This window comes from Phyllopteryx taeniolatus, chromosome 18 (assembly GCF_024500385.1).
Source record: "Phyllopteryx taeniolatus isolate TA_2022b chromosome 18, UOR_Ptae_1.2, whole genome shotgun sequence".
In the NCBI taxonomy this organism is placed as follows: domain Eukaryota; kingdom Metazoa; phylum Chordata; class Actinopteri; order Syngnathiformes; family Syngnathidae; genus Phyllopteryx; species Phyllopteryx taeniolatus.
This window is the reverse complement of record NC_084519.1, coordinates 19041760-19068250: the sequence shown is the minus strand read 5'-3', so window position 1 is coordinate 19068250 and position 26491 is coordinate 19041760. Positions and strand designations below refer to the sequence as shown.

Below are 26491 nucleotides of genomic sequence, written 5' to 3'. Positions count from 1 at the left end.
GCCGGTGCCGCGGCGGCGGCGGAGGAGGCGAACGTGAGGACGGGACGAGGCTCAGTGAGCGGAAAAGCGGACATTTAATTTGGGTCGGGATTAGAGCCCGACGTCTGTCGGCTCGACACGGACGGTACCGGACACGCACAACAAACAATTAAGCAAGCAAACGGGACGCTCGGGAATGTTCCGTCGGAGCTAACGAGCTAGCGGAGCTTAGCAGCGAACCCTTTAGCCTTTGAGTCCCAGCCAGGCCAGGCCAGGCCAGAACCGCGACCGCGACCGCGACCATGTCGTCCGCCCAGGCGGCCCTGGTCCGCCTGAAGCGGCTCGAGGAGATGCTGCTGGACCGGACGCCGTCGGGCTGTCTGAGCGTCGAGACCCTGCTCGACCTCCTCGTCTGCGTGCACAGCGAGTGCTCCAACTGCCCGCTCAAGAGGGAGAAGCACGTCACGGACTTCCTGGACTGGGGTAAGAACACGGTCCAGGCTTTCAGACGAACCCTGGCTGGCAGCTTTAGTTTGGGGCGTGACGAGGTTCCGCAAAGATGTCTTTGAAGGTCACAAAAGCATTGAGCCCTTCCGCGCTCATCAATAAGAAGCGAACATGAACATTTGGCTGACGTTGATCAATAATGGCAGCGAAGGCACCAGATTTCTCTGCTCGGGTTGGCCGTTCCGCATCCTTCCCTAAAACGTCCGCCGAAATCCCTTTGGAGTCCATGATTTTGCCCATCTTTCCTCATCGGTCAGTCGAAGTTGGCAAACGTGGCGAGATCTGTCAAAACGGCGGTCGGGGGGCACGTTTCGAAATCCGACCGTGCTTTGGGAGAAATTGTACGCAAATGGGCCACAATTCCGAGGGAGGCCTTCTCCAAATTGACCGCAAATAATCTGTCAATTCTTTTGGGGATTGGTCGCTGAATTGGATTTCCAAAAAAAAAAAACTATTTCCATCGCTTTATTCAAAAACAGGACATTATCTCACATTGACAGCGCAGAAAACGCACAAACGTAAAAGTTCCTGCTTTGTTTCGTAACATCCGGCCAAAAGTCGGCCAAAATGTTTCCAAAGTCAAAGCACATGTTTGCAAATGTCTTATTAATTGGTCTGCTTTCATGGAGGAGAATATTAACTTTTGAGAAGATGAAATTCCCAGAATTTGGAAAATAGGAAGTCAAACGAGGTCTCGAAACAATGAAAACTAGTTGGCTACAAAAATGAATTTGCTACTAATCCATTGTCCATGAATGGATTGATTTTTGCATCTCTAAGCGATTCCTTGTTATGGCTGAGCATCTGACTTGGATTATTGCAGCTGTTTTCAAATTGCCATCGATCAATAAGAACGTGTGCGCGCGTGTGTCCAGTGAAACCCTTCACGTCGGCCGTCAAAGACCTGCGGCTGCACAGAGACGACTTTGAGATGTTGAAGGTGATTGGACGAGGAGCCTTTGGCGAGGTAACGCTTCCTGTTTGGCACATTTCGTCTCCTCGCAAGAAATTTGCCGCCTTCCTGTGCGACAGCGAGCCTTTCCAGCGCTTTTCCTGTTTGCGGCTCCCGGCTTCCTGTCTTCCCCTCACTTCAGTTTCGCTCACTTTCCTGTTTTGTTTATCAACGTTCCGACATCGGGCAAACAAACAAACCGAGGAAGAACGACCGCGGCGCGTCTGTGATGAGCGCCGTTGACTTTTTGGCAGTGAGCTCAATGCAAACTTGAAAGGCGCGTGCGCCTCCGCCGCACCTCGTCGCCGCCCCGGGGCAACGACACGCCCGCGCGGCCGCATTCCATTGAGTGCGCCGTGGGTAGGCGAGGTGCGTCGCGCGTGCCAAATGATCTCGGCCGCCCGCTGGAATGTTTTGGGCGTTGACCTTCGTTCGTCCGGTTGGAATGGCCGCTTCACAGGTGTCAAACTCATGGCCCGTGGGCCAGATCTGGACTGCCACATCATGTCATGTGGCCCGAGAAAGCAAATCATGTGCGTCGACTTCACATCTGCTAAAATTCCAAAACTGCAGAGTGAGATAGTGGAAGCATTTCATTTCGTTTTTCTTTTCTTTTCTTTCTTTCTTTTTTTTCTTTTTCTTTCTTTCTTTCTTTCTTTAGTGGCTTCTGATTTCAAAAGTAGTCATTTATCAATTTGTTGTGTGTGTGTGTATATATATATATATATATATGCAATAATATAAGACGTCATACATTTATATGGGTTCACAGTAGGGACCTTTTTTCAGACCGATACCAGTAGAAGTACTTAGCAATGCCACTAGTATTTTGATCCATAAAATGTCAGTGAAAACAATGACAAATAATTGTGATCGTTGTCATCTTTCTTTCTGGCGCCTACGTCATCAGGTTGCCGTGGTGAAGATGAAGCAAACAGAGAGGGTTTACGCCATGAAGATCCTCAACAAGTGGGAGATGTTGAAGCGAGCCGAGGTCAAACGTCGTCTCCGCTTCTTCGTTACTGGCAGCCGTCGATCGGAATCGTACGAAGGAGAGGGCCGCGTGACGTGTTTGTGACGTGTACGTGTGTGTGCGTTTGCGCAGACGGCGTGTTTCCGCGAGGAACGGGACGTGTTGGTGAGAGGAGACAGCCAATGGATCACCACGCTGCACTTTGCATTCCAGGACGACAACTACCTCGTCAGTACACTTTCTTCTTCTACAACTGCTACCGGGCTCGGGGAGCAACTCATTACATGTAATCAGATCACGTAATGTAATTACAACATCAGAATCAGAATCATCTCGGTTTGCCGAGTATGTCCAAAAAACACACAGGGAATTTGTCTCCGGCCGTCGGAGCCGCTCCAGTACGACAACAGACGGTCGATTGACAGAGAACGCTTTGGAGACACAAAGACATTCACTGAGCAGTAAAGGGTTGCTAGTTATCTGGTTATGCCGGTACATTATTATTATTATTTTTTGACAATTGTGCAAAAAGTCCTCTCGCACTTCGAGCAGTTGGAATGACTCATATTGCAATAATGAGCATCGTGCAAAGGGCGCCGTCGCTTCAAGGACTGGATGCGGTTCAAAGTGACGAGTAGTGCGATGATCTGGGACGATGTCGATTGTGCAAATGTTGCAGAGACTCCTCAGTCAGTGTGCAAATGGAGCAGATGCTACGCTGGCATGAGTGGCCAGTATCGGTCAACGACAGATATGCAAATAGTGCAGCGTGGCGAGACGACTACAGCGAGTGCACGAGTAACGTATCATTGGCCCCACAGAAATGGGACAACGAACTCAAGGCAAAAAAAAAAATTGCCAGCATGTTGCAATGGAATTGGAGGTCAGGTGTTTAAAAAGTGGATGGCAAGAGGGAAGAAGCTGTTGGAATGTCTGCTAGTTGGAGTTTGCATTGATCGGTAGCGCCGACCCGAGGGAAGGAGCCGGAAGAGCCGGTGACCGGGATGCGGAGGATTTGGCACGCCCTTGTCTTAGTTCTAGCAGCGTGCAAGTCGTCAAGGGGCGGGTAGGGGGGTACCGACAATCCTTTCAGCAGGTTTGATTGTCCGTCGCAGTCGGAGTTTGTCCTTTTATGTAGCGGCACCGAACCAGACTGCGATGGAAGAACACAGGACCGATTCGATGAGCGCTGCGTAGAACCGCCTCAGCAGAAGCCGCAGGAAGTACGTCCTCCGCTGGGCCTTTTTGAGGACGCAGTTGATGTTGATCGCCCACTTCAGGTCCTGAGAGACCGTAATTCCCAGGAACTCGAAGGTCTCGACGGTTGGCACAAGGCAGCTGGACAGCGTGAGAGGCAGCTGTCCACGATCATCTCTAGAGTCTCGAGCGTGTTCCGCTCCAGGTCGCGTCGGCCGCACCGCTTCCTGTCGATACGCAGACTCGTCACCGTCCTTGATGAGGCCGATGACAGCGGTATCATCTGCAAACTTCAGGAGTTTGACAGTCGGGCGCGTTGAGGTGCAGTCGTTCGTGTAGCGAGAGAAGAGCAGCGGAGAGAGGACGCGACCTCGGGGCGCCCCGGTGCTGATGCTGCGTGCGGATGAGGTGGCCTCCCCCAGCCTCACCTGCTGTGTCCTGCCCGTCAGAAAGCTGTAAATCCGCTGGCGGATGGCAGGCGAGACGCTGAGTTGGAGAAGCTTGGAGGAGAGGAGTTAGCGGAAGATGATGGTGTCGAACGCTGAGCTGAAGTCCACGAACAGGATCCTCGCGTAGGTCCCCGCACTGTCGAGGTGTTCTAGGGTGAAGTGCGGTCCCATGTTGACCGCATCATCCGCAGACCCGTTCGCTCGGTAGGCAAACCGCAGGGGGTCCAGCGGGGGACCTGTGACGCTCTTGAGGTGGTCTTCATGACCACCAATACACATTTTGAGTAGTTGAATGTGTGTACTGTGTCATAAAATTTAGAGCTTAAAAATGCTAGAACTTTAAGTGTGTGTGTGTGTGTATGTATATATATATATATATATACACACACACACACACCTCCATCCCTCCATCCATTTTCTGTGCCGCTTTTCCTCACTAGGGTCGCGGGTGTGATGGAGTCTATCCCAGCTACGTTTGTATATATGTTTTGTATGTATCTATATCTATGTGTAACCCTATCCATAATACATATAGATTCACTTGAAAATTCGGATGCACGCTCTTTTTTCATGCATTTTCGATGCGTCGGATCGGGACTCTGTATTGGAAGATCCTTCAAATCAAAGACTCGGACTCGGGTGCAAAAAAATAGGATCGGGACATCCCTATTTAATCACGGATTTATCCGTCGATTGTTTTTTTCAATTCATTGATGCGACTAATAAAAAGAAATAAGTCGGTGCGGGGCTGCGGCCGTGTGGCCGAGAGCGCGTGGCAAACGATCGCCACCCCGTCGGCCACGCCCGATAGGTTGATCTGACTCGGGCGTGGTGGTTTAAACCTGCAACCTCCTCCCCGTAAGTCAAAAAAAAAGGTAGACGTACTCCAGTGTCATGTGAAGTGACGACGGCCCACGCCCGCCTCTGCAGTACCTGGTGATGGATTACTACGTGGGTGGAGACTTGTTGACGCTGCTCAGCAAGTTTGAGGATCGCCTGCCGGAGGACATGGCCAAGTTCTACGTGGCCGAGATGGTGCTCGCCGTGCACTCCGTCCACCGGCAGAACTACATCCACAGGTACGTCGCCCCGAACAAAAAACGCCAAGGGGGCGGTTCCCCACTCAGACCCGATTCCGAGGATTCCGTCCATCGGTTTGCTTTGCTTTGCTTTTCCTTCCAGAGACATTAAACCTGACAATGTGCTGCTGGACGTCAACGGTCACATTCGCCTGGCTGATTTCGGATCTTGTCTGCGTATGATGGAGGACGGCACGGTAATGCACATGTGCACGCGGGCGCGCGCACACACACACACACACACAGCGGGAGCGAGGTGTGAGAGCGCGCGGTGTGTGTGTCGTGCGCAGGTGCAGTCGTCGGTGGCGGTGGGCACTCCGGACTACATCTCTCCCGAGATTCTGCAGGCCATGGAGGACGGGATGGGCCGCTACGGACCCGAGTGCGACTGGTGGTCTCTGGGCGTGTGCGTGTATGAGATGCTGTACGGCGAGACGCCCTTCTACGCCGAGTCTCTGGTCGAGACTTACGGCAAGATCATGAACCACGAGGTCAGGAGTGCGGCCACGGCCGCGTCGTCTGTGTTTCTTCGTGTTCGTTCACCGCCGCCGTGTTTCCTGGCGCAGCGATGAACAAAAATCTTACAAAAAGAGCTGCGATAATGTCATCGATTAATTGACAACTAATCCATCCATCCATCCATCCATCCATCCATTTTTTGAGCCGCTTCTCTTCAGTAGGGTCGCGGGCGTGCCGGAGCCTATGCCAGCTATCTTCGGGCAGGAGGCGGGCTACATCCTGAACCGGTCGCCAGCCAATCGCAGGGCACATACAAACAAACGACCATTGGCACTCACATTCACACCTGCGGGCAATTTAGAGTCGCCAGTGAACCTCGCACGCATGTTTTTGGGATGTGGGAGGAAAGCGGAGTGCCCGGAGAAAAGCCACGCGGGGGCGCGGGGAGAACGTGCAAACTCCACACAGGCGGGGCCTGCGATCGAACCCCGCTTCGCAATAGTTGTAGCCCTAATTTAAACTATGACAAATAAACAACAGTAATTTGTTAAGGAACAGTAATCGGATAAAAGGTGATTTTTCAATACATTGGAATTCAAAATCCATCTTTTAAATCACGTTCGAGTAATCCATGTAATGATCGAAAGAATAATCAATTAGAAAAATCTTCATTGGCGACGGCGCCACACAGCTTCATCCCCATCTAGTGGGACAACATGGAATTGTTCTGCCCGTCACTATATGTTGCCGGCATAGATAGATGAACAAAGATACATTATTTATAGTCTGTAAATAATTTTCGGACCAAATAAAGTGAAACGGGATCTTCCATCTCACGGCGCACCGGTCGGGAATCGCTGCACTCGGGCCGCTCAAAAAGTAATCGGATTACACACGTCACGTTTTGCCCTCTGATGCCTCCCGGGGCTCTCGTCCCATTTTCCTCCTCCTGTCCTCTTTTCTAAATATGAAGTGCTCTCCTTACTCAGCGGGTGCCGCTGGCCTCCATTTTGTATAATCCACTCGCCGTCGGTCGACGCAATAAAAGCCGAGGCTCAACAATAGTTGTGCGACAGTCCAATGATTCCCAAGAGTTGTTTTGCGGCACATCGGTACGCCGTGAGAGATCATCAGGTGTGCCGTGGGAAACGATCCCATTCCACTTCATGTCATTCAGGCCTGAGATTGCAGGTTTCTTGGGCACTGGAATGACGCTCGAGCGTTTGAGGCAAGGTGCTTACAGCATACTTGCCTTTCGGTGAAATTTGCCGTTTTGAAGTCAAACTAGGCCATTTACGTGAATCGTATAGATCCGATGATTTATTTTTTTCCTTGGGTCGCTGTCGCCATGGGCTGTTTCGTACTCCTTGAACGCTGGCAGCTAGCGGTAACGGTACTTTTACTCCGTTACATTGATCTAAATGTCGCTCGCAGCTTTGATTTATCAACTATTTCGTGGGCGAGACTACAACTTCGACTTTCGCATTGAGCGCTGTTTGTGCCGTCAAATTTAAGCGCTAGTGACGTTGAAGTCGAGCGCACCAATCGAACGACAAAAGAAAGTCACATGACCTCACACGACGTCTTCTATTGGGCTTCCCGGGCATAGGTATTAACACGAGATAAGCCAGCCCAAGTGGCAGACATTTTGGGAAGGTCGTCGCTACCGTGAAGGCAACGGCGCGCTACTGTTGTTTACTTTTAGACGAACAAAAACAACAGCTTGCATGTATTTGCCCAAGCGCGGCACGGTGGGCGACCGGTCAGAGCGTCAGCCTCACAGTTCTGAGGGCCCGGGTTCAATCCCCGGCCCCACCTGTGTGGAGTTTGCATGTTCTCCCTGTGCCTGCGTGGCTTCTCTCCGGGCAGTCCGGTTTCCTCCCACATCCCAAAAAAAAACATGCATTAATTGGAGACTCTAAATTGCCCGTAGGTGTGACTGTGAGTGCGAATGCTTGTTTGTTTGTGTGTGCCCTGCGATTGGCTGGCAACCGGTTCAGGGCGTACCCCCGCCTCCCGCCCGATGACAGCTGGGATGGGCTCCGGCACGCCCGCGACCCGCGTGAGGAGAAGCGGCTCACAAAATGGATGGATGGATGTCTGCCCAAGCGTGGATATTTCAGCTCACTTATAACTTGAGAAAACACCACGCAGTAAATTGCAAATTGTATTTTTTTGTGCTATTTACTCAGTACTTGAGTCATTATTTGGCAGTGTACTTTTTACTCTTCTTCAAGTCTTTTTTTGGAGGACTACTTTTGACTTTGACTTGAGTCAGATTATTGTCAAGTAACAGTACTTTTACTTGAGTACAACGTTTGGCTCCTCCCCCCACCTCTGGAGCGGACATCCTCTATTGCTACTCTTACTCTTGAAGCAACATTTCTGCTCATCAGATCAGCCCGTGTCGTATTTGTTGCGCCGGTCTTTTGCGGGTCGCGGCCGAACAGCGAAGCGCACGTAACGTCGGCGACAAGCGCTGATCCGCTAGTACATCTAATTAGTTTACGGATGTTTATGGTAAATGTATGAAGCGACAGAGCGATGTTAGGGATTATGTCAGAACACAGAGTGAAGTAACTTCAAATTCAGAAACGGGCCAATAAAAATGGAAAAATACTGCGCCGAATATTTTCCTGGAGGATGCATTTGGGAAGAGCCTTTGGAGTTGGTAATCGTGAAAAATGAAGTGAAACACACAATGATTGTGGTCAATTCTTTTCCAGAATGAGAGTGCGTAACGAGGAGGATGCTATTCATGTGGCACAGCTTCAAGTGGGCATCAGGTGGGGATGGGGATGGGCCTGGCTCAAATTGGAGGCCAAAACATAAAAGCGAAGAAATGAGGCAAATTCCATTGTAATCTTCAATTTGTACATCCATATGTACTTGAGCGGTGTAAATAAATGTTTTGTTGTTCTGCGTGAAGGAAATCTGTTGATTTTGCCTTATTGTACTCTTCAGAGTCTTCCAGATTTCTGAATGTATGTTAAAATCAAAAGAATTCTCTGCGAGGGCCTGGGGGACACCTTTTGTTTTTTTGGAGACCTTTTTCATGCCTTTGGGGTTTGCATGTCTGAGGGTGGGACTTGGCACAATCAGACTCATTTTTGGCAAATCTTGCCACGCTGCTCATTCTTGTGATTCGGGACCTGACTCCCTCCTCCACATCACTACGAGGGTCTTTCTAGTGCACATTTTAGGGAACTATCTAGGAGGTCCACAAGTTGAAGTGGCTCGTCCAACCAGACTCAGCATTTTCACAGACCGTCATCTTGTCAAATGTCGTCCCGTTGCTATTGTTAAGCTTTTTCTAAGGGGTGAGTAAAGGTAGAGGAACACAATAAATAGTCTATCTATGAAGTCAGTTGTAAAAGTAGCAAGAGTCAAGAGTGCTCCACATCGGGTGAGTGAGTCAAACGGATGAAGTTGTCGTTTTGTTTGCGCTCTTCCTTCACGCTCCCCTGCAGGAGCGTTTCCAGTTCCCCGCCCACGTCGGCGACGTGTCAGATTCGGCCAAAGACTTGATCCAAAGGCTACTGTGCTCCCGGGAGCGCCGTCTGGGTTTGAACGGGATCTCCGACTTCCAGAAGCACCCGTTCTTCAGCGGCATCGACTGGGACAACATCCGCTCGGCCGAGGCGCCCTACATCCCCGACGTGTCGTCTCCCACCGACACGTCCAACTTCGACGTGGACGACGACGTCCTGAAGAACCCGGTGAGGGCCGGCTTTTACTTTTATTTTCCCCCCCAAAAACTCCATTGCTTATTTTGAACTGCGATCGCAATATATTGGCGGTGCCGTATCGGAAACAGTTGGAAGTGACTCCGTGAAATAACGTTCATCAGTTTGAAGGTGAAATATCTTGTCTTTGCAGTGTATTCAATTGAAAAGGATGCGCAAATCATTGCATTCAGTTTTTATTGAATTTGCCAGCTTTTGTCATTCAATGCTGCTCCTTCTAGTGTGCCCGCCTTGGCCACATTGAGGCCGTACAAGACAGACAGACAGACCATGTACTGTTCATTGAGGTGGTGTTATGAATTGCACTTGAGTTCGAGGCAGTCTTTGCCTCATATTGCAGCAGGTCATGTCCCGCCTAGCGGGATTCATAATATGGTGCAACTCCTCTCCGCAGTCACGAGTACAGCACTAATACTAGTCGTTATTCACAGAGGATAAAGAATATATGCCTGAGAATACTTTCAGATTGTCTGCCTACATGCGTTGCTGTACCCTTTGTGTTTGATCCACTGCTGAAAGGGTCGGTAGCCCCTTCAAAGAAATGCTATTTATCGTTAGCATTTTCTATGCTTGTTTGAATACGCAAGTATGTTTAGTGTTAGAGTCAACTAAAAGGAACGAGCTGACGCGGTCCCGCCGGTGCGGTTTGCACAGGACATCAGTCCGCCGATGTCGCACAGCGGTTTCACCGGGCAGCACCTCCCCTTCGTGGGCTTCACCTACACCACGGGCAGCTGCTTCTCAGATCGCGGGCGCGGCAGCCGCGAGGAAGCGGGCGCGGCCGGCGCCGGGCGGGAGGTGGAGGCCTTCGAGAGGAGGATCCGCAGTCTGGAACTGGAGAAGCAGGAACTCAACCGCAGACTGCAAGGTGACTCTCCACTCCAAATACTTCCTGAAATACTTGCTGACCTCATGGGAATCCAATGGGCCATTTTAGTCACAAAAGTCCCATTTCTGATTGGAATACATTTTTTTAGGATTTTTCACCATTTGCTAAAATCATCGAAGTTCATTTTTTCTCCCTCATGAATGTACACACGCAACCGTTTATTACAAAAGAAAAACCTGAAACATCACATGGCCATAAGTATTCAGTCACTCAGAAATTGAACTCGGGGCAAGTCACCGATGTGGCCAAGGTTACAAAATCATTCCGAGAAGGGACTCGAGCGCACAAGTAGCCTCCATAATCTTCCTGTCGAACTGAGTAATCGGGGGAGAAAAGCCTCGGTGAGAGTGGTAAAGAAGAACCCAAAGCTCCAGCGATGCATTGGGGACATAGGAGAAAGTTGGAAAAATCAGTACGCATACGGCTTGGAATTAGGCCAAAATGTTCTATCTTGGTCTCATCAGACCAGAGAATCTTGTTTCTTCCAGTCATGTGTTTTTTGCCAAACTCTCCGCCGGCTGTCACGTGTCCGACACTGACGAGAGGCTTCCGTCGGGCCGCGCGGCCGCGGTGATGGTTGACTTTGCCCAACTTTCTCCCACCTCCGCACTGCATCTCTGGAGGCTTTGGGGTTCGGGTTGCGTCACCACGTTCGAAGTCCTATTTTCAAACTGAGGCCTTCATAGTGAAGGCAATCCTTATTCACAGAGCAAATCGTCGTGCCCCACTGCAATACACGTCTGCACTTTTATCACAGCAACAATAAAAGTGCATAGCGGAGCATTGGACCTCTGACACCCTTCAAACTCTGCGGCTGCAAGTGCATAAATGATCCCAACTGCTCATTGAAGCCATTACACTCGTCCTCGTACAATCGTAATAACGGTAAAGACGTGCAATCGTTCGGAACGCTCGCAAATGCATACAATACATATTTTGTGTTGTCAGTGTAAGCGGCAAATGTCAGCCGGCAACGGAAGCTGCTCCAGCAAATGCTGACCTGAATTCATCGACCAAATTGTCCAATCCGCCACTCGCTCTGTGTGCGTGTTTGTGTTTGCCCACGCGCGTGTGTAGAGTCAGCCCAGGCGCTGCAGGCTCCGCCTTCTGGGGGAGCGGTGAGTCGAGACAAGGAGATCAAGAAGCTGAATGAGGAGATCGAGCGTCTGAAGAAGAAGCTGGCAGGTGAGCGAGGAAGCCATATACGTGATGTATACTTGATGACGTCGTGGCAGCGCACCCACGCCCCTCTGCTCCGCTAGACTCGGACAGGCTGGAGCACCAGTTGGAGGAGGCGGTCACCCTGCGGCAGGACTACGAGGGCTCCGCCTCCAAGCTGAAGAACCTGGACAAGCAGGTGAAGACGCTCAGACTGGAGAAGGACGACGTCCACAAGGTGAGCGGACGGCCGGCCGGCCGGCGCCTCGCGGTGCTGCTCGCGCGTCAACTCGGCGCCCGATCCGATGCAATTTATTTGCCGCCAACATTCGGAAACAAAAAGCTTGACCAAAGTGCTGTACACCCAGCCTGTTATTGGCAGAGCGAAGAGCGCCACAATGTTCTCAGTGGAGATGTGCCACTTCATCAACGCGCACTCCTGACAACGGGTTTGAGATTTTGGGTTTTTGGTTGAAATTTCGGGCTCAAGGTCGATTCAGTTTGAACAACAGGCGACGCATATAGGGCACTACATCCAAATCCCTCTGGAGTGATTCGGGAAACGGGAGACTGTTTTGAGCAAAGGAAAAGAAAATGGCTTCCAAATAAGAGCCATTCATTTGTCACTACCGGTTCAGGTTGACTGTAACACTGACCCAGAAAACCAAAGACAATTAAGCATTGTATGTTTGAACACCAAAATGTATCATCACCTGTCATAGATCGGCTAATTGATATTAGCATTAGCATGAACCTTCAAATCATAGGGAGCAGCGACATGTACAAACAGCAATACTCACAGGCGTAAGTTCTCTGTGCTCTGCGGTTAACAAGGAACATGACTTCAGCATGCTGGGGGACCTACTCCGCCTCGAGCTCAGTGCCGCCCAGCATGTTGTGGCACAACGCGGTCCGACACCGGAGGCGCGCAACTCCAAATTTGCTGTCAAAACAGATGACTTAAAAATCTGCGCCGAATTGTCTTGTCAAAGTTGCTAAAAGAAAGCCCCCCGCGTCCTCATCCTGTGAGCAGCAAATGCAGGAGGCTCTGGAGCGTCTGAGGATCCAGTCCAGAGAACTGAAGGAGGCCCATTCCCAGAGACGCTCGGCCCTGCAGGAGTTCTCGGAGCTGTCGGAAAGGATGGCCGAGCTGCGCTCTTCCAAGCAGCGCCTCTCTCGACAACTTCGGGACAAAGAGGAGGAGACGGACGCCATCCTGCAGAAGATGGACGGCATGAGACAGGACATGCGCAAGACGGAGAAGAACCGGAAGGAGGTGAGAAATAATGGTCGGGGGGAAGCGGGAAGACGTTACCCCCGCGATGACGTCCTCGTGCTTTTCTTCGCAGCTGGAGGCTCAGCTGGACGAAGCGACGGCAGAAGCGTCCAAGGAGAAGAAGCTGAAGGAGCACAGCGAAGTCTACGCCAAACAGCTGGAGGCCGAGCTCCAGCGCTTCAAGGTCAGAGGTCGCGAGCGCAATGCTTCGCTCACCGAGCTGATAGAGAAATAGAAACTTTAGGAGTTGGTAACAGCGGCGATACTCGCAAATAAAGAATCAAGCCCATCACGTAAAAACGAGTACAAGAGCCACATTTGTTCAACAATACAAATTGTACGCTTCCTGTTCGTTTAATTACGGGCGCCCCGTTCATTCTCAATGGGAGAATTATTTCCGTAGTTTTGGGGAATTGCGTCACCGTGGTCAAACGGAATTGTTGACTACGTAGTTCCAATGCTAGACGCAGCTTTTGAGAGCTTTCATTTGGATACGTTAAACGGTGCATGCAGAATTGTGGGGGGGGGGGAAAGGCGAACAAACTGGCAAGACAGTCATGTGGGCTGCTTGCTTGGCGAGCGCCGCCACCCTCGGTGGCACTTGCACTCCATTGGCAGCCGGCCCATTAGAAAGTCTGAACGGGCGAGCCCTAGTTACTCGGTGGTCTCACGGCGGTCCTGTTTTCAGTCTCAACAGGGGCGAGGGGCGGCAGCGGGGGGGGCGGAGTTTCAGCAGGAGCTGTCTCGCCTGAAGGCGGACCTTGACAAGAAGGTTATGTTCTACGAGGAGGAGATGCTGAGGAGGGACTCTGCGCACTCCTCTGAGATGAAGAAGTTGCGTAAAGACCTGCGTGACTCCGAGAGTTTGCAGCTGGCCGTCAACAAGGAGATCCTGCAGCTGAAGGACAAGCTGGACAAGGACAAGAGGGACAGGTGAGTCTCAGGCCTGCAGAAGACTGGCCCGGAGTCCGGCGGACCCGCTGTGTTGATGCGCTGGCGCGTTCCCCGCAGACAAGCGGAGCTGGACGAAGCGGTCGGCGTCCTGAAGGACAAACACGAGCGAGAGAAGAACCTCCTGATGGAAGAAAACCGAAAACTGGTGACGGAAACTGACAAGGTCGGTGACACGCTGAAGCTGAGCTGCAAATCTGCGACTGGGTTCCTCTGCGTCTTAAATAGGGCCCCGCCCGTATGGATTTCTTGAGGCCGCCGCCGATACTCAGCGGCATAAAATTCCCATAACAGATTAATGGGCCGATTCATTCCCCAAAAATCTAATGAATAAAATCACTTTGTTTGGTCCCTGAACGCTAAGTGCATTTCATTTTATCGAGTGGGGGTGTGGTTGGGACTGCTGTCCTAAACATTTCTAGCTGGGTTAGGTTTAAGTTTAAGTTAATGAGCATTAAACTGTTAGCATATTTATTTTGTCTTTTATTTCTTTAAAATTGTGTCTTTTAACACTGATTTAAAAAAAAAAAAGGTAAGTATAATTTAATTTTGGGGCTGGAACGGATTAATTGCATTTCCATTCATTTCAATTGGAAACATTACCTCGAGTTAAGAAGGTTTTGGGTTACAAACGGTAAGTGCGTAATCCGAGGTTCCACTTTACTTTGTCCCTTCGCATTTGTTGAACTTTACAACAGAGAGAAAAATCAGCTGATTCTTTTTCCATGATCTTTGTCTTATGTTGTAATGTGTTAATATATTCTTGTTAAGAATTGTCACAAATCGGCCTAAAAAGAAAAGGGCTAATGTCGGCCGATTAAATCAAGCGACCGATGAATCGATCGGGCCCTAGTCTTGGATGACGTTCCTGCACGTCTGTGACGGTGTTCCTGGGTGTCCTCCGCCAGTTGTGCTCATTTGTGGACAAGCTGACCGCCCAGAATCGGCAGCTGGAAGACGACCTCCAGGACGTGTCGTCCAAGAAGGAGAGCGTGGCTCACTGGGAGGCTCAGATTGCGGAGATCATCCAATGGTGAGTGCACGGCGCTCGTCTCGAGGTGACCACCGGGGAGCGCTCTCTCACCACGTGTGTGTGTGTGTGTGTGTTCAGGGTGAGTGACGAGAAAGATGCTCGTGGTTACCTTCAAGCTTTGGCCACCAAGATGACGGAGGAGTTGGAGACACTTCGCAGCTCCAACCTGGGCAGCAGAACTCTGGTAACCTGACGCGCGCGCATCACGTCGATAGAACGATCGTTCGATCGGCGTCCGATCGTGCATAACGTTTACGTCGCCCGCCCGCCAGGACCCGCTGTGGAAGGTGCGTCGCAGTCAAAAGTTGGACATGTCGGCCCGTCTGGAGCTTCAGTCCGCTCTCGATGCCGAGATCCGAGCCAAACAGACGGTCCATCAAGAACTACGCAAGATCAAAGCGGCCAACGTGGCGCTGGAGAGGTCAGAGGTCGTTCTCCTCCGCGCCCGTCGCCGTGTCGGATCGACAGAAGCTAACGTGAGCGTCTCCCCGTCTTTCTCGCTCCCCTCCCGCTCTGGGTGCGCGCCCGTGGCCGGCGTGCAGCAAGCTGAAGGATTCCGAGGAGCGAAACGGCGAGATGGCGTCGCAGCTTGACAGCTTGAAGAAGGAAATGGAAGACGGCCGATCGCGCGCAGACAAAGGTGAGGGAGGCCTCCTGCGGGCTCCTCCTACTTAGTAGTGTAGCATGGGCGCGAGCTACTCTGACCTTTAACCTTTGACCGTCCGTGTGCAGCGCTGAACCTTCCGGCCTTCCAGGACGCCATCTTTGAATACTTTAACACTTCTCCGCTGGCGCCTGACCTGACCTTCAGAGTGAGTCATCCGTCCGTCCTGTCGGTGACCGGGAACAGGTCACGTGACAGCGATGTCACCAGCCGGTGGCCTTAGATCTCAGAATGTCGTATGTTGAAGTGATACGTCTTGGTCAAGTTGAGCCTGGGTTATTACGGAGTCTTTGATGCATGTACATGGCACTTAGCGTTGTATTTGTTTCTGAAATTGTATCATCTGTAAGCCATTTATTTTTAGATGTAATGCAAGATTAAGGTAAGCCATTTTCTTTTCTAAATACGCCCTTAAAATGTTCACTCTTTGTTATATTGCAGCCATTTGCAAAAATCATTTCCCCCTCCTCATGACTGTACACACCACCTCGTATTGAGAGAACAAAACGGAAAAACGGCCATAAGTATTCAGAGCCTTTGCTGAGTATTTAGTAGAAGCCCCTTTTGAGCTTTTTGGGAATGATGCGACAAGTTTTTCACACCTGGATTTGGGGATCCTCTGCCATTCCTCCTTGCAGATCCTCTCCAATTCTGTCAGTTTGGACGGTGAACGTTGGTGGACAGCCATTTTCAGGTCTCTCCAGAGATGCGTCGCGTCAATTGGGTTTAAGTCAGGGCTCTGGCCGGCCATTCAACAACAGTCACGGAGTTGTTCTGAAGCCACTCCTTTGTTATTTTAGCTGTGCGCTTAGGGGTCATTGTCCCGTTGGAAGGTGAACCTTCGGCCCAGTCCGAGGTCCTGAGCACTCCGGAGAAGGTTTTGGTCCAGGATATCCCTGTACTTGGCCGCATTCATCTTCCCTTCGATTGCGACCGGTCGTCCTGAACAACACGCCACAGCGTGACGCTGCCACCACCGTGCTTCACTGTTGGGACTGGATTGGACAGGTGATGAGCAGTGCCTGCTTTTCTCCACACATCATAGCGCTTAGAATTAAGGCCAAAAAGTTCCATCTTGGTCTCATCAGACCAAGCATCTTTTAGCAAACTCCATGCGGGCTTTCATGTGTCTCGCACCGAGGAGAGGCTTTCCGTCGGGCCATCAAGCCCCGACCGACGGAGGGCTGCAGTGATGGTCGACTTTCGAGAACTTTCTGCCATCTCCCGACTGCGTCTGTGGAGCTCAGCCACAGTGATCTTTGGGTTCTTCTTCACCTCGGTCACCAAGGCTCTTCTCCCCCGATTGCTCAGTTTGGCCGGACGGCCAGCTCTCGGAAGGGTTCTGGTCGTCCCAAACGTCTTCCATTTCAGGATTATCAGAATCAGAATCAGAATCATCTTTATTTGCCAAGTATGTCCAAAACACACAAGGAATTTGTCTCCGGCCAGTGTGCTCTTAGGAACCTTAAGTGCAGGAGGATTATTATTATTTTTTTTGTAACGTTGGCCAGATCTGTGCTCTTCAGGCAGTTCCTTTGACTTCATGACTCTCATTATACAGACAGGGGCGTGGCTTTCCTCATCAAGTCCAATCAGTATCATCAAACACAGCTGGGCTCCAACGAAGGTGGAGAACATCTCAAGGACGATCAGAAGAAATGGACAGCACCCGAGTTCCGTATATGAGTGTCACAGCAAAGAGTCTGAATACTTGTGGCTGTGTGATATTTCAGTTTTTCTTTTGTAATCAATCTGCAAAAAATGCGTTTTTTGTCTGTCAATACGGGGTGCTGTACCTTAAAATCCTTTTCCACCATCTCAGCTGGTCGTATTTTTGGGGCGGGGCTAAAAACTATCCCTGTGACGAAAGGGGGCTGCGGCGTACATTTTCTAGCGTGAGACGAGGAGATTCAATGACGAGCTTGATAACGGAACAAAGGAAACTCTTAAGTCAAGGTCGCAGTGTACTTGGTGAATGTGAACTTGATGTTAGAGATGAATGATGCGGTGTGCGACCTGCAGACCACCGACCTGGAGGGTGCCCCCCTGAGATCCCAAAGCACGCCGCCCTCCTCCGCCTCCGACAATGAGGTAAGGTCTAATGTTCTGCCTCGAATTCCTATCTGTATTGTTATTGTATTCGTGATAGTTTTGTGTTTTTTTTCCCCATGAATGGGACGACCAATTATGGACGGAATTTGATTTGCCAAAATATCGGAATCTTAACACCTGCCGTCTGTCTTCAGGATTTGAAGGCCTTGTCGATTCCAGCGAGCCCCTCCCCCACCTACCAAAGTTCGTCAATGAGCGCACTGAAGGTGCGCCGCTGTCGTGTTCCTACTAAAAGGCTCGGGTGGCGCGGCGCCCTTTTTGTCACTGACGTGATGTGTTTGCAGCCCAAAGCTCACCAGCTCAGCATCAAGACCTTCTCCAGTCCCACACAGTGCACCCACTGCACGGCCCTCATGGTGGGGCTGATGCGGCAGGGCTACGCCTGCGAAGGTAAGCGCACCTTCCCGCTCTCCCGCCCGCTCGCACGCGCTCACCGTGACGTTCTCGCTGCAGTTTGCTCCTTCATCTGTCACGTGTCCTGCAAAGACCACGCCCCCCTGGTCTGCCCCATCCCGGCGGAGCAGGCCAAGAGACCGCAGGGCGTCGACGTCCAAAGAGGCATCGGCACCGCTTACAAAGGATACGTCAGGGTACGACCGCCGCGACGTTACACAAGCGCGGCGTCTGTATATTTGCCAGGTTTTAGCCCTCCCGCATGCTATTCCAGCGTCTTTTCTCACTCCGTCTGCGTCAAGAAATCCGTCGTATATAACATCGCGTCGAGCAAGAGAAGAAGACTCTGGCTTGGACGGACGAGGCTTCGAGCTGTTTTAGTTGTCTCTCTCGGTTGAAGTTTACTGTACAACTGACACTTGCGTAGATCATTGTACACTAGAGACGATGCGAGTCCCAGGATGCGCATGTCTGGAAACAAATGAGTCCCGGCCCTGGAACAATGGAGTAGTCAACCTCTGCTATATGGCGGTTGTTGCTTTGCTGTGCCGCTGTATGGCATATTTTCATATTTTGATTTGTACAATATTTTTGTGTTAACCGTTGCTCTTTCTGTCTCGCAAATGTTTCCGATGATATATTTTCGCCAGCACTGTAGCGTTGTTTTTTTGATGCCACTGATGTCATGATCTATAGCATAATTCAAGTAGGAACAATGAACTTCCTCTAATTCTAAAGAACATTGGCATTCTAATGTAGAACAAATAAAAGATCGTCGATAAATACAAATCAATCTCACGCAGGCTCTGTTTGCAGAAATTGCATTGGCACATAGGTATTGAGTCATTATGTCTTAAATCCTGCCAAATTGGAATGAATTACAAAAAACAAAAACATCTACGTTTTTCAATCAGATGGCATACATTGTAATATCGCTGTTATTTTTTTCGTCTTTATTGCATGAATGTTGTCGTGTTATGTGCTGTATGATTTCTGCTGCCTCTCGGCTTTTGAAAACGTTTTTTTCCCCCTCTCAATAAGCTTTTACCTCGTTAAAGAAAAGATCAATAAAATGTCAAATAAGGCCCGCCTTCGTGCAGATCAGAGTCCAGGATCGTGTGACCTTTACCTGTCAATCAAATGACGCTTAAAAGGATTTCGCTGAAGTCTGATTTCTACTGCCTACGTGTGCCGCTGTGCCGGTTAACTTTGCCGTGTGCGTTATGTGGGGAACACACACGCAACGTTTTAACGATGTCCCTTTTCAGCTCCAGCCCTTAGCACGCTAGCTCTATAGCTCGCTGGCTAGCGAACGTAAGTGTCCCAGTTGTGTGCATGTACGGCGATAACGCCGTTCTGCCAGCGGCTAGCTGCATCGTGAGCGGCGCGGCGCGTGTTACCGCCACAATGCAAATGTATCGAGTCCAGAAAAAATGTATTTATCGAACAGCAACCCGCCCTACTCTGGCTCTGATTGGCTAGCACCGACCGAGGCGGGATTCGTACTTTGGATTTGCTGTGTGTGGAAGGAAGCGCTTCACCAACACACACTCGGATTGAATGCGCTTCATGCGTTCCTGCTCAGATGAGTTCCCTGCACTTGTATATTGAAATACTTTAGCTTGAAGCTAACCTATAATGCGAAATGCTCCCGACGAGCTAATGCAAATTAGCATCCGTAGGCTCTCATAGCTTTGTTGTCCCATCAGATTCCGAAGCCCAGCGGCGTGAAGAAAGGCTGGCAACGAGCCTTCGCCGTGGTCTCCGACTGTAAACTCTTTCTCTACGACGTCCCGGAGGGGAAGACCACTCAGCCCGGGGTGGTGGCTAGTCTGGTGCTGGATCTCAGGTAAACTCGGACCGAGATCGCGGCCGGCTTTGGTTTTGTCCACCAAATGTCAATGTGCGTCGGCAGAGACGAGGAGTTTTCCGTCAGCTCTGTTTTGGCGTCGGACGTCATCCACGCCACCAGGAAGGACATCCCGTGCATCTTCCGGGTAGGACGGCGCCCCCTGCCGATCTCAAAGCGGAGCCGCCACGAGACGCGTGTGGCCCTTTTGTTCAGGTGACTTCGTCGCAGCTGAGCTCCCTGCTGTGTTCCGTGTCTCTGTTGGTTCTGGCCGAGAGCGAGGCGGAGAAGAGGAAGTGGGTGCGCGTCCTGGAAGGTCTCCAGAGCATCGTGGCCAAGAACTCTTTGAAGAACCAGCAGGTCCACATCCTGCACGAGGCCTACGACGCCTCGCTGCCCATCATCAAGACCACGCTCTCCGGAGCCGTGCTCGGTTTGTTCTTTTGTTGGCTTTGTTTTAGTTTGTCACAGCGATGCCTTGACTTCCGAGTCCCGCAACTTAGCAGATGTTGGAATGACGCTAATATAATATGCACCCCCGAATGCGGAATTTTCCTGCTACCTACCTGTAACAGAATTGCGAGTATCCGTGCTGAAAAACTGAAGTATTATCCGCGTACTAGTTTGTATTTTATTAGGATTTTCAAAGAAATGTTCAAGTTCCCCCAAGTCAATGGGAAATGCCGACCTTTGCGGAAAATGCGGAGTTATAATTACGCGTGTGCGCAAGGCATATTTCAAATTCGGATGCCGTGTTACGTCAGACACCCGTCGGCGCCGCGGGGTAGTAGCAGGGAAGTTGGTTGCGTTGATTTTCACCAGCTTAAGGCGGACTCATTTTGCTTAACACCAGTACGTAATACGCACCCTCGATTTGTAATCAAATCTTTACCGCCAAAAAAAAGGAGCATACATGAGAAATGACGATAACAGCAGGGTCCGAAATGAACATTTGCCCGCCGCCAAATGCGATGAAATTTACCGTTTGGCGTGGAAATCTTTCTGCCGTAGGGCGAGTGAATGATTGTACCAAATTATTCATGTATAGTCTTCATTTTGCTGGATTTCTTCTTTGTTCCTCTGCTGTTGGCACGCAAGTACGCCAACATACACGAATAATGTCGACCGATGCACACGTGTCAGACGTGCTAAGTAAGTCGTGGGAACGTGGAGATCTTTAGCGGCGGCGGCGGCGGCTCGCGTCTAGCGGATGAAGACGACCGAGGCGCACAAATAACTTTCACGATCAAACTCTCGCGGGGGGGGGCCAGTCTGAACTTGGCATCGAAGGACACGACGTCGAGCGGGTGCCAATCGCAGCCGATGTTTCCATATTGAAATTAGACAAGATGAGCGAGCCAATCGGGACTATGATCCCGCTGAGCCAGACTTCATGGACCCCGCGAAAGCCAGTGGCGTTGTTAGGCCTATTTTGAAACGGCGCTTAATGATTAGTTTGTAACTCCAAACATTTTTGAATTAAGTAAGGTTAAACGATCAGTAAGCGTTTTGGAGGTAAAAAAAAAAAGTAAATCCATAAAGAAAAACCCAAAACATTTGAAAAATCGGGGAAAAAAATAAATGGTGTAAATTGTGTTGTGAGCCAGTCATGTCATAAGCGTCTATATTGATCAATTATTAATTAAATGTTAGCTCTTTGTAAAATGGTATATTTTATAATACCGCGTTCTCGAAATAATGTGTCAAATGATTTCATATTTTGGCCAGTAAAAAATAGGCTCGGCCGGCGAATTCCGGACACTTCGGACACGCTGCCGCTCGAGCGAAGTGGGGAAAAGAAAAGAAGAGCAAACGGTCAAACGCTCAAACACATAAATGGAAAATGAGGACACCGACGACGGACTGACCGCGTGGTGAATTGCCAGCTCGACTGATGTCACGCAATAGGCCACGCCTCCGGCGCACACAAGATCACAGACTTATTTCGTGACATTCTCTTCTCAGTGTCTTTATTTAATGGTACCTGGGGCTCGAATGCATTGATGGCTTTCACTTCATTCAGTGTGCAAAATGAACTAGATTGAGTACAATTACAAACATTGCAACGAGCTCGGTCCCGGACGGAATCCAACTCGTGCAGTTGGAGGGAAAAGGATGTGAAGCCTTTGGAATGTCTTGCATTTCTGCATGAAATGTGGTCTGATCCAAACAGTCTGCTTAAACCGATACCACGCGGCCAGTGACGTTTTCATATTCATATTCATTCGAAAAACAAAAACAAAAGCCCATTGCTGCACGTTTGAGGTTTTGCTCAAGAGCACCTGGATGCTCCACAGCACGACTGAGAAAATGTTCTGTGGAAAGATGAAACCAAAGTTGGATCGTTTGCCAGGAACCCACGACGCCGTGTCTGGAGGGAAAAGGGCACAGCGCACCAACCTCAAGAACTTGGCCCAACTGGGAAGGACCTGGACAGACAGCTTGCTATCATCAATGGAAAAAGTCATCCCCACAGATATTTTGCAGAAGAAGGCGGCGGCCATCTGTCCTGTCCAACAGTTGATGGCTGTCGCAACACAACAATGCCCCAAACACAGAAGCCAAGAAACCTCGGAATGGCTTCGGAAGAAGAAGGAAATGCGTGTTCGGGAGCGGCCCGGTCAAAGTTCTGTTGGATTGCGATACTGCGTGCGACCTCAAGAGAGCTGTTCAACAGGAATGCTCCAAATATGGCTGCCCAAGGGTCAAGAGTGGAGCCGTTGTTAAAGCCAAGCTTGACTTACTTTTGCCTTCTTGTTCTGCTCGATAAAAACATGAACAAATACAATTGCGTGGGGTTACTTTAAGCAGGCTCAGTTTGCTTCTTCCTGTGATTTAGAAGATCAGACCACATTTTAGGACGGATTTATGCCGAAATTTAAGAAGGCGTTCGCTTCCTTCCTTCCGGCCCCGGCCCCGGCCACTGCGAGTCAGGGTACCGCTGTACTTGCCGATCTGTCGCCATTAAAGTTTGAAGCTCGTCATCTCTTTGTGCGCCGCAGACCGGGAGCGGATCGCCCTGGGAACCGAGGACGGGCTGTTTGTGGTGGAGGTGACCCGAGACGGTGAGCGGGCGGTCCGACCGTCGGCGCGTTCCGTTGCGACGTTCGCTGACAGTTTTGTGCGTGTTTTCTTGAAGTGATCGTGCGAGCGGCGGACAGCAGGAAAGTTCATCAGATGGAGCCGATCCCCATCGAGAAAATGTTTGCGCTGCTGTGCGGCCGAAACCGCACCGTGCATCTTCACCCGTGGGGCCTGCTGGACGGCAGCGAGGCCACTTTTGACATCAAACTGACGGAAACCAAAGGATGCCAGGCTCTGACCTCCGGCCTGCTGCGGCCCGGCGGTCCGGCCTGCCTGCTGGCCGCCGTCAAACGGCAGGTCAGAAGCGAGCCGAGCGGCCCCTCGTCAGCCGTCCTCTTCCTCTTCCTCTTCTCGCCCGCAGGTGCTTTGCTTCGAGATCACTCGAGCCAAACCGCACTACAAGCGGCTGTGGGAGGTGCAGGCGCCGGGGACCGTGCAGTGGCTGGGGATGGTTCGGGAGCGCCTGTGCGTGGGCTACCCCTCGGGTTTCGCGCTTCTCGCCCTCCAGGGCGAGTCGTCGCCCGTCAGCCTGGTGAGCCCGGCCGACCCGTCGCTGGCCTTCTTGGCCCAGCAGCCTCTGGACGCCCTGCACGCCCTGGAAGTGGGATCGGGCGAAGCGCTGCTGTGCTTCAGCCAGTTGGGCGTCTTCGTGGACGGACAGGGACGCCGCTCGCGGACCCAGGAGCTGATGTGGCCCGCCACGCCGCTAGCATGCAGTACGTCCCTCGCCTTTGCTCGTTGAAGTAGGAAAACGCAACAGACCGGGCGAACGTTAGCCAGCTTTCCTCTGGCGGACGAGAACCTCTGCCGGTTTCTTCAGTCAAGATAGACCACGTTCAGTGTCTTGTCTCCGAAAAGGCGCTAACCAGCTCGCCTTCCGTCTGTTTGGCTGTAGGTTCGAACTCCTCCCACTTGACCGTCTACAGCGAGTACGGCGTGGACGTCTTTGATATCCACACGGCCGAATGGGTGCAGACCATCTCCCTACGCAAGGTAAACCGTCGGTGGCGCGCCGGGACCCGCGGCGGCCCCGCGCGGTGACTCGTGTGTGTCCTTCCTCAGATCCGACCTCTGAATGTCGAAGGGACCCTCAACCTGCTCACCTCAGAAGCTCCTCGCCTCATTTACTTCAGCAACGTGTCATCAGGTAAGCGCGGCCGGACGCCGGGCGTCAGCATTACCCCCGTGCGCGGCGCCCCCTTTGAGCCCCGTTTATCTCCTGGCGTCCTCAGAAAGAGAGCTGACCATTCCTGAGATGTCCGACCACAGCAGGAAGTTGATGGTTCGCACTCGCAGCAAGAGGAAGTTCCTCTTCAGAGTTCCTGAGGAAGAAAGACTTCAGCAACGGAGGTGAAGCATCCTGACCCCCATCCGGTCTTGCACCCTGGCCATTGACAATTTTGTGGTCCCTTCAGGGAGATGCTCCGAGATCCCGAGTTGAGGTCGAAGATGATCTCCAATCCCACCAACTTCAACCACGTGGCTCACATGGGTCCAGGAGACGGCATGCAGGTTCTCATGGACCTCCCCCTGGTAAGCCCCTCCTTCCCGCCTGCACGTCCTCCTCCTCGCCCTCCCCCACCCGTCCGCATGCCGTCCTCCTTCACGTTCCTCGGACTGACTCCCGGTCTCCGCTGCTCCTGTCCTTCCCTGACTTCCAGGTCGGTGAGGTGGCCCCCCCCTCCCCCTCCCCCTCCCCGTCCCCGTCTCCCTCCCCCTCCTCGTCCGCCTCTCGTCACACCCTCATCTCTTCGCCCTCCAACTTTGAGCACGTGTATCACATGACGTCGTCGTCGGCCGGCGTCTTCTTGCTGAAAGACTCGGCCTCCTCCTCCTCCCAACAGAGCCTCCTGCAGCCTTCCTCCTCCTCCTCCTCTTCCTCTCCCTCCATCTGCTCTCTGGGAAGGGTAATAAGGACCCCCGACCCCCCCCCCCCCCCCCCCCCCCCATACACACACACAGCACACAGCACCCCGTCCCAGCATCCTCCCCCGCTCACTTTTGTGATGACAAACTCTCGCGTCCGTCGACTTGGAGCAACGTCCGAAGTCGACGCGGCGCGCTGTGCGTCTTCGGCAACTGGTGTTCACGAGGGCTCGACGGTCGGCCTCCGGTTTTGCGGGGGTTGTGCACGGCATCGCGACCTCGCAGATGGAACGGCCAATCAAAACTGCGCTTGAGTTTTCACACACGTCAGTGGCCGCACAATACGGAATATCGACTGCACGTATGTTGTGTTTTACCACAATATAGAAGTGCAACAACTAAACAGTCGTTGATTATCAAAGTCATCGATTCCTCGGTTCATAGACCTCGTTGAACTTAAAATGATCCATATCTTCAGAATTTCAGCCCGTCTTTTGGAAAATGTTTTTGCCAAATTTCTGACCGATCTTACAGCCCAAACCGGTTCCTGAATTCTAGTCAAGTTTGTCCTTAGTCGGAGTAACGTCCTGTTTTTCAATGAAGGGTTGCAATTGAAAGTTGTTAGTTGCAGCCCTCGAAATAGGCTTGCGGAGCCCCGCCACAGAAGATTGCGTTACAACACACTGAAAAGCAGAGCAAAGGTGAAATGTGTCATTTCAGTGGCTGCACTTGTCATGCCATTTGGCTTTGCTGCTGTGTGGAACCCTTTTCTACATGTAGACAGGTTGACAATTACAATTACTGTCATATGTACACATTCTGCATTGTGACCTGTGTGCGTGTGTGCGCAGGGGGTGCTATCTTCCTCCCAAGAGGACGCTGTCAAAGATAAGCCCCGCCCACTGTCCAGCATCTCCCGGCACCAGAGGAGCAAAACACACATGACGCGCACCGCCTCAGGTATATTTGTTTACCTTGAGGGTTCGCTATTGCCCAAACATTGGGACTTAGTTTATAGTTCTGGACTTAAATCAAATGAGTTTCCGATAAAAACGCCAAGTTGCCAGCTTGATTGCGATTGGTCTCTTTGATTTTGTAGACTTTGGGGGAGGAGCTTCACCCGGCGGCGCTCGGGAGGCGGAGCCGGACACGGACCGAGAGGTGACGCCCAACGTGGAGTCGTGTATCGATCTGTCCTCTGACACCTCAGCTGATTGATTGATTGATTTTTCCAAACCCCCGGGCCCCCCTTCACCCGCCGCAGCCTCGCTCTGCACTCTGAGCCTTGATACGCACGCACACACGCACGCACTCCAGCGGGGCGGGGCCAGTCAGCCAGTCGCTGAACCAATAAGGCTGCTTTGTGCTTTTCCGTTTTAATCTTTTATTGTTGGGCTATGAGTGAGCTTCCTGCTTTTTATTTTGGTTTTAAATCTTTTGTTGCTAGGAAACACGGCGACCTCTTTTGACCCTTGACCCGAGAAACGAGGGCGTCGATCACTAATTTGTACTCATGAAATCGTTTCCTGGTCGACTTTTGCGTACACAAAGAAACACTGTATCGAAGTTGCACATTGTCGTCGTTGCTCCTCCCTCTTGCGCCGGGTGCCGCCCCTTAACCTTTGATCTCCCAGGTCAGGTAAACACTACTGTTTGAATTGTTTTTTTCCCAGAATCATCAGAAAAAAAAACAATTTTGTAATGATGACAAACAATAAAAGAATCTACTGACACGGTGAGCTGTTTGATTGACGGGTCAGACGACCAACGAGACGCCTTATAGTGATCGTTACCCCTCGCTTTTTCGTCTGCCGGGTTTCTATTGGAAACTAGCGTTTGCTCCGGAGACAGCAGAGCCAATCAAGAGTCGGCGTC

At 51.3% G+C, this 26491-nt stretch overlaps 1 protein-coding gene across 2 annotated transcripts; it reads left to right on the top strand.

Moving 5' to 3' along the window:
* On the top strand, positions 1-26349 carry cdc42bpb (CDC42 binding protein kinase beta (DMPK-like)). 2 transcript variants are annotated; one of them, XM_061754757.1, is made up of 37 exons: positions 1-462; positions 1362-1453; positions 2349-2432; positions 2544-2639; positions 4988-5136; positions 5240-5333; positions 5427-5627; positions 9066-9314; positions 9996-10209; positions 11308-11415; positions 11493-11626; positions 12422-12664; positions 12738-12848; positions 13353-13597; positions 13676-13781; positions 14524-14648; positions 14727-14832; positions 14921-15069; positions 15191-15288; positions 15381-15460; positions 17335-17403; positions 17559-17630; positions 17709-17814; positions 17878-18014; positions 19527-19666; positions 19733-19814; positions 19883-20099; positions 22669-22731; positions 22806-23047; positions 23112-23466; positions 23646-23743; positions 23813-23897; positions 23983-24100; positions 24166-24283; positions 24412-24657; positions 25468-25576; positions 25716-26349. In XM_061754757.1, exons 1-37 carry the CDS (start codon positions 282-284, stop codon positions 25832-25834), a joined length of 5241 nt encoding a protein of 1746 aa, XP_061610741.1. In that variant the 5' UTR covers positions 1-281; the 3' UTR covers positions 25835-26349. The 2 variants fall into 2 exon arrangements, with proteins under 2 accessions (XP_061610741.1, XP_061610743.1); XM_061754759.1 differs by lacking the exon at positions 24412-24657.
* Positions 26350-26491: the final 142 nt, after the last annotated feature.

Excerpts from the sequence above, each read along its gene's own strand:
- cdc42bpb (XM_061754757.1), top strand. The coding sequence starts at position 282 with ATGTCGTCCGCCCAGGCGGCCCTGGTCCGCCTGAAGCGGCTCGAGGAG. Across the intron at positions 2,640-4,987 it reads TCCAGGACGACAACTACCTC|TACCTGGTGATGGATTACTA; the intron begins GTCAGTACACTT and ends CCGCCTCTGCAG. Across the intron at positions 17,815-17,877 it reads GCAGGGCTACGCCTGCGAAG|TTTGCTCCTTCATCTGTCAC; the intron begins GTAAGCGCACCT and ends TTCTCGCTGCAG.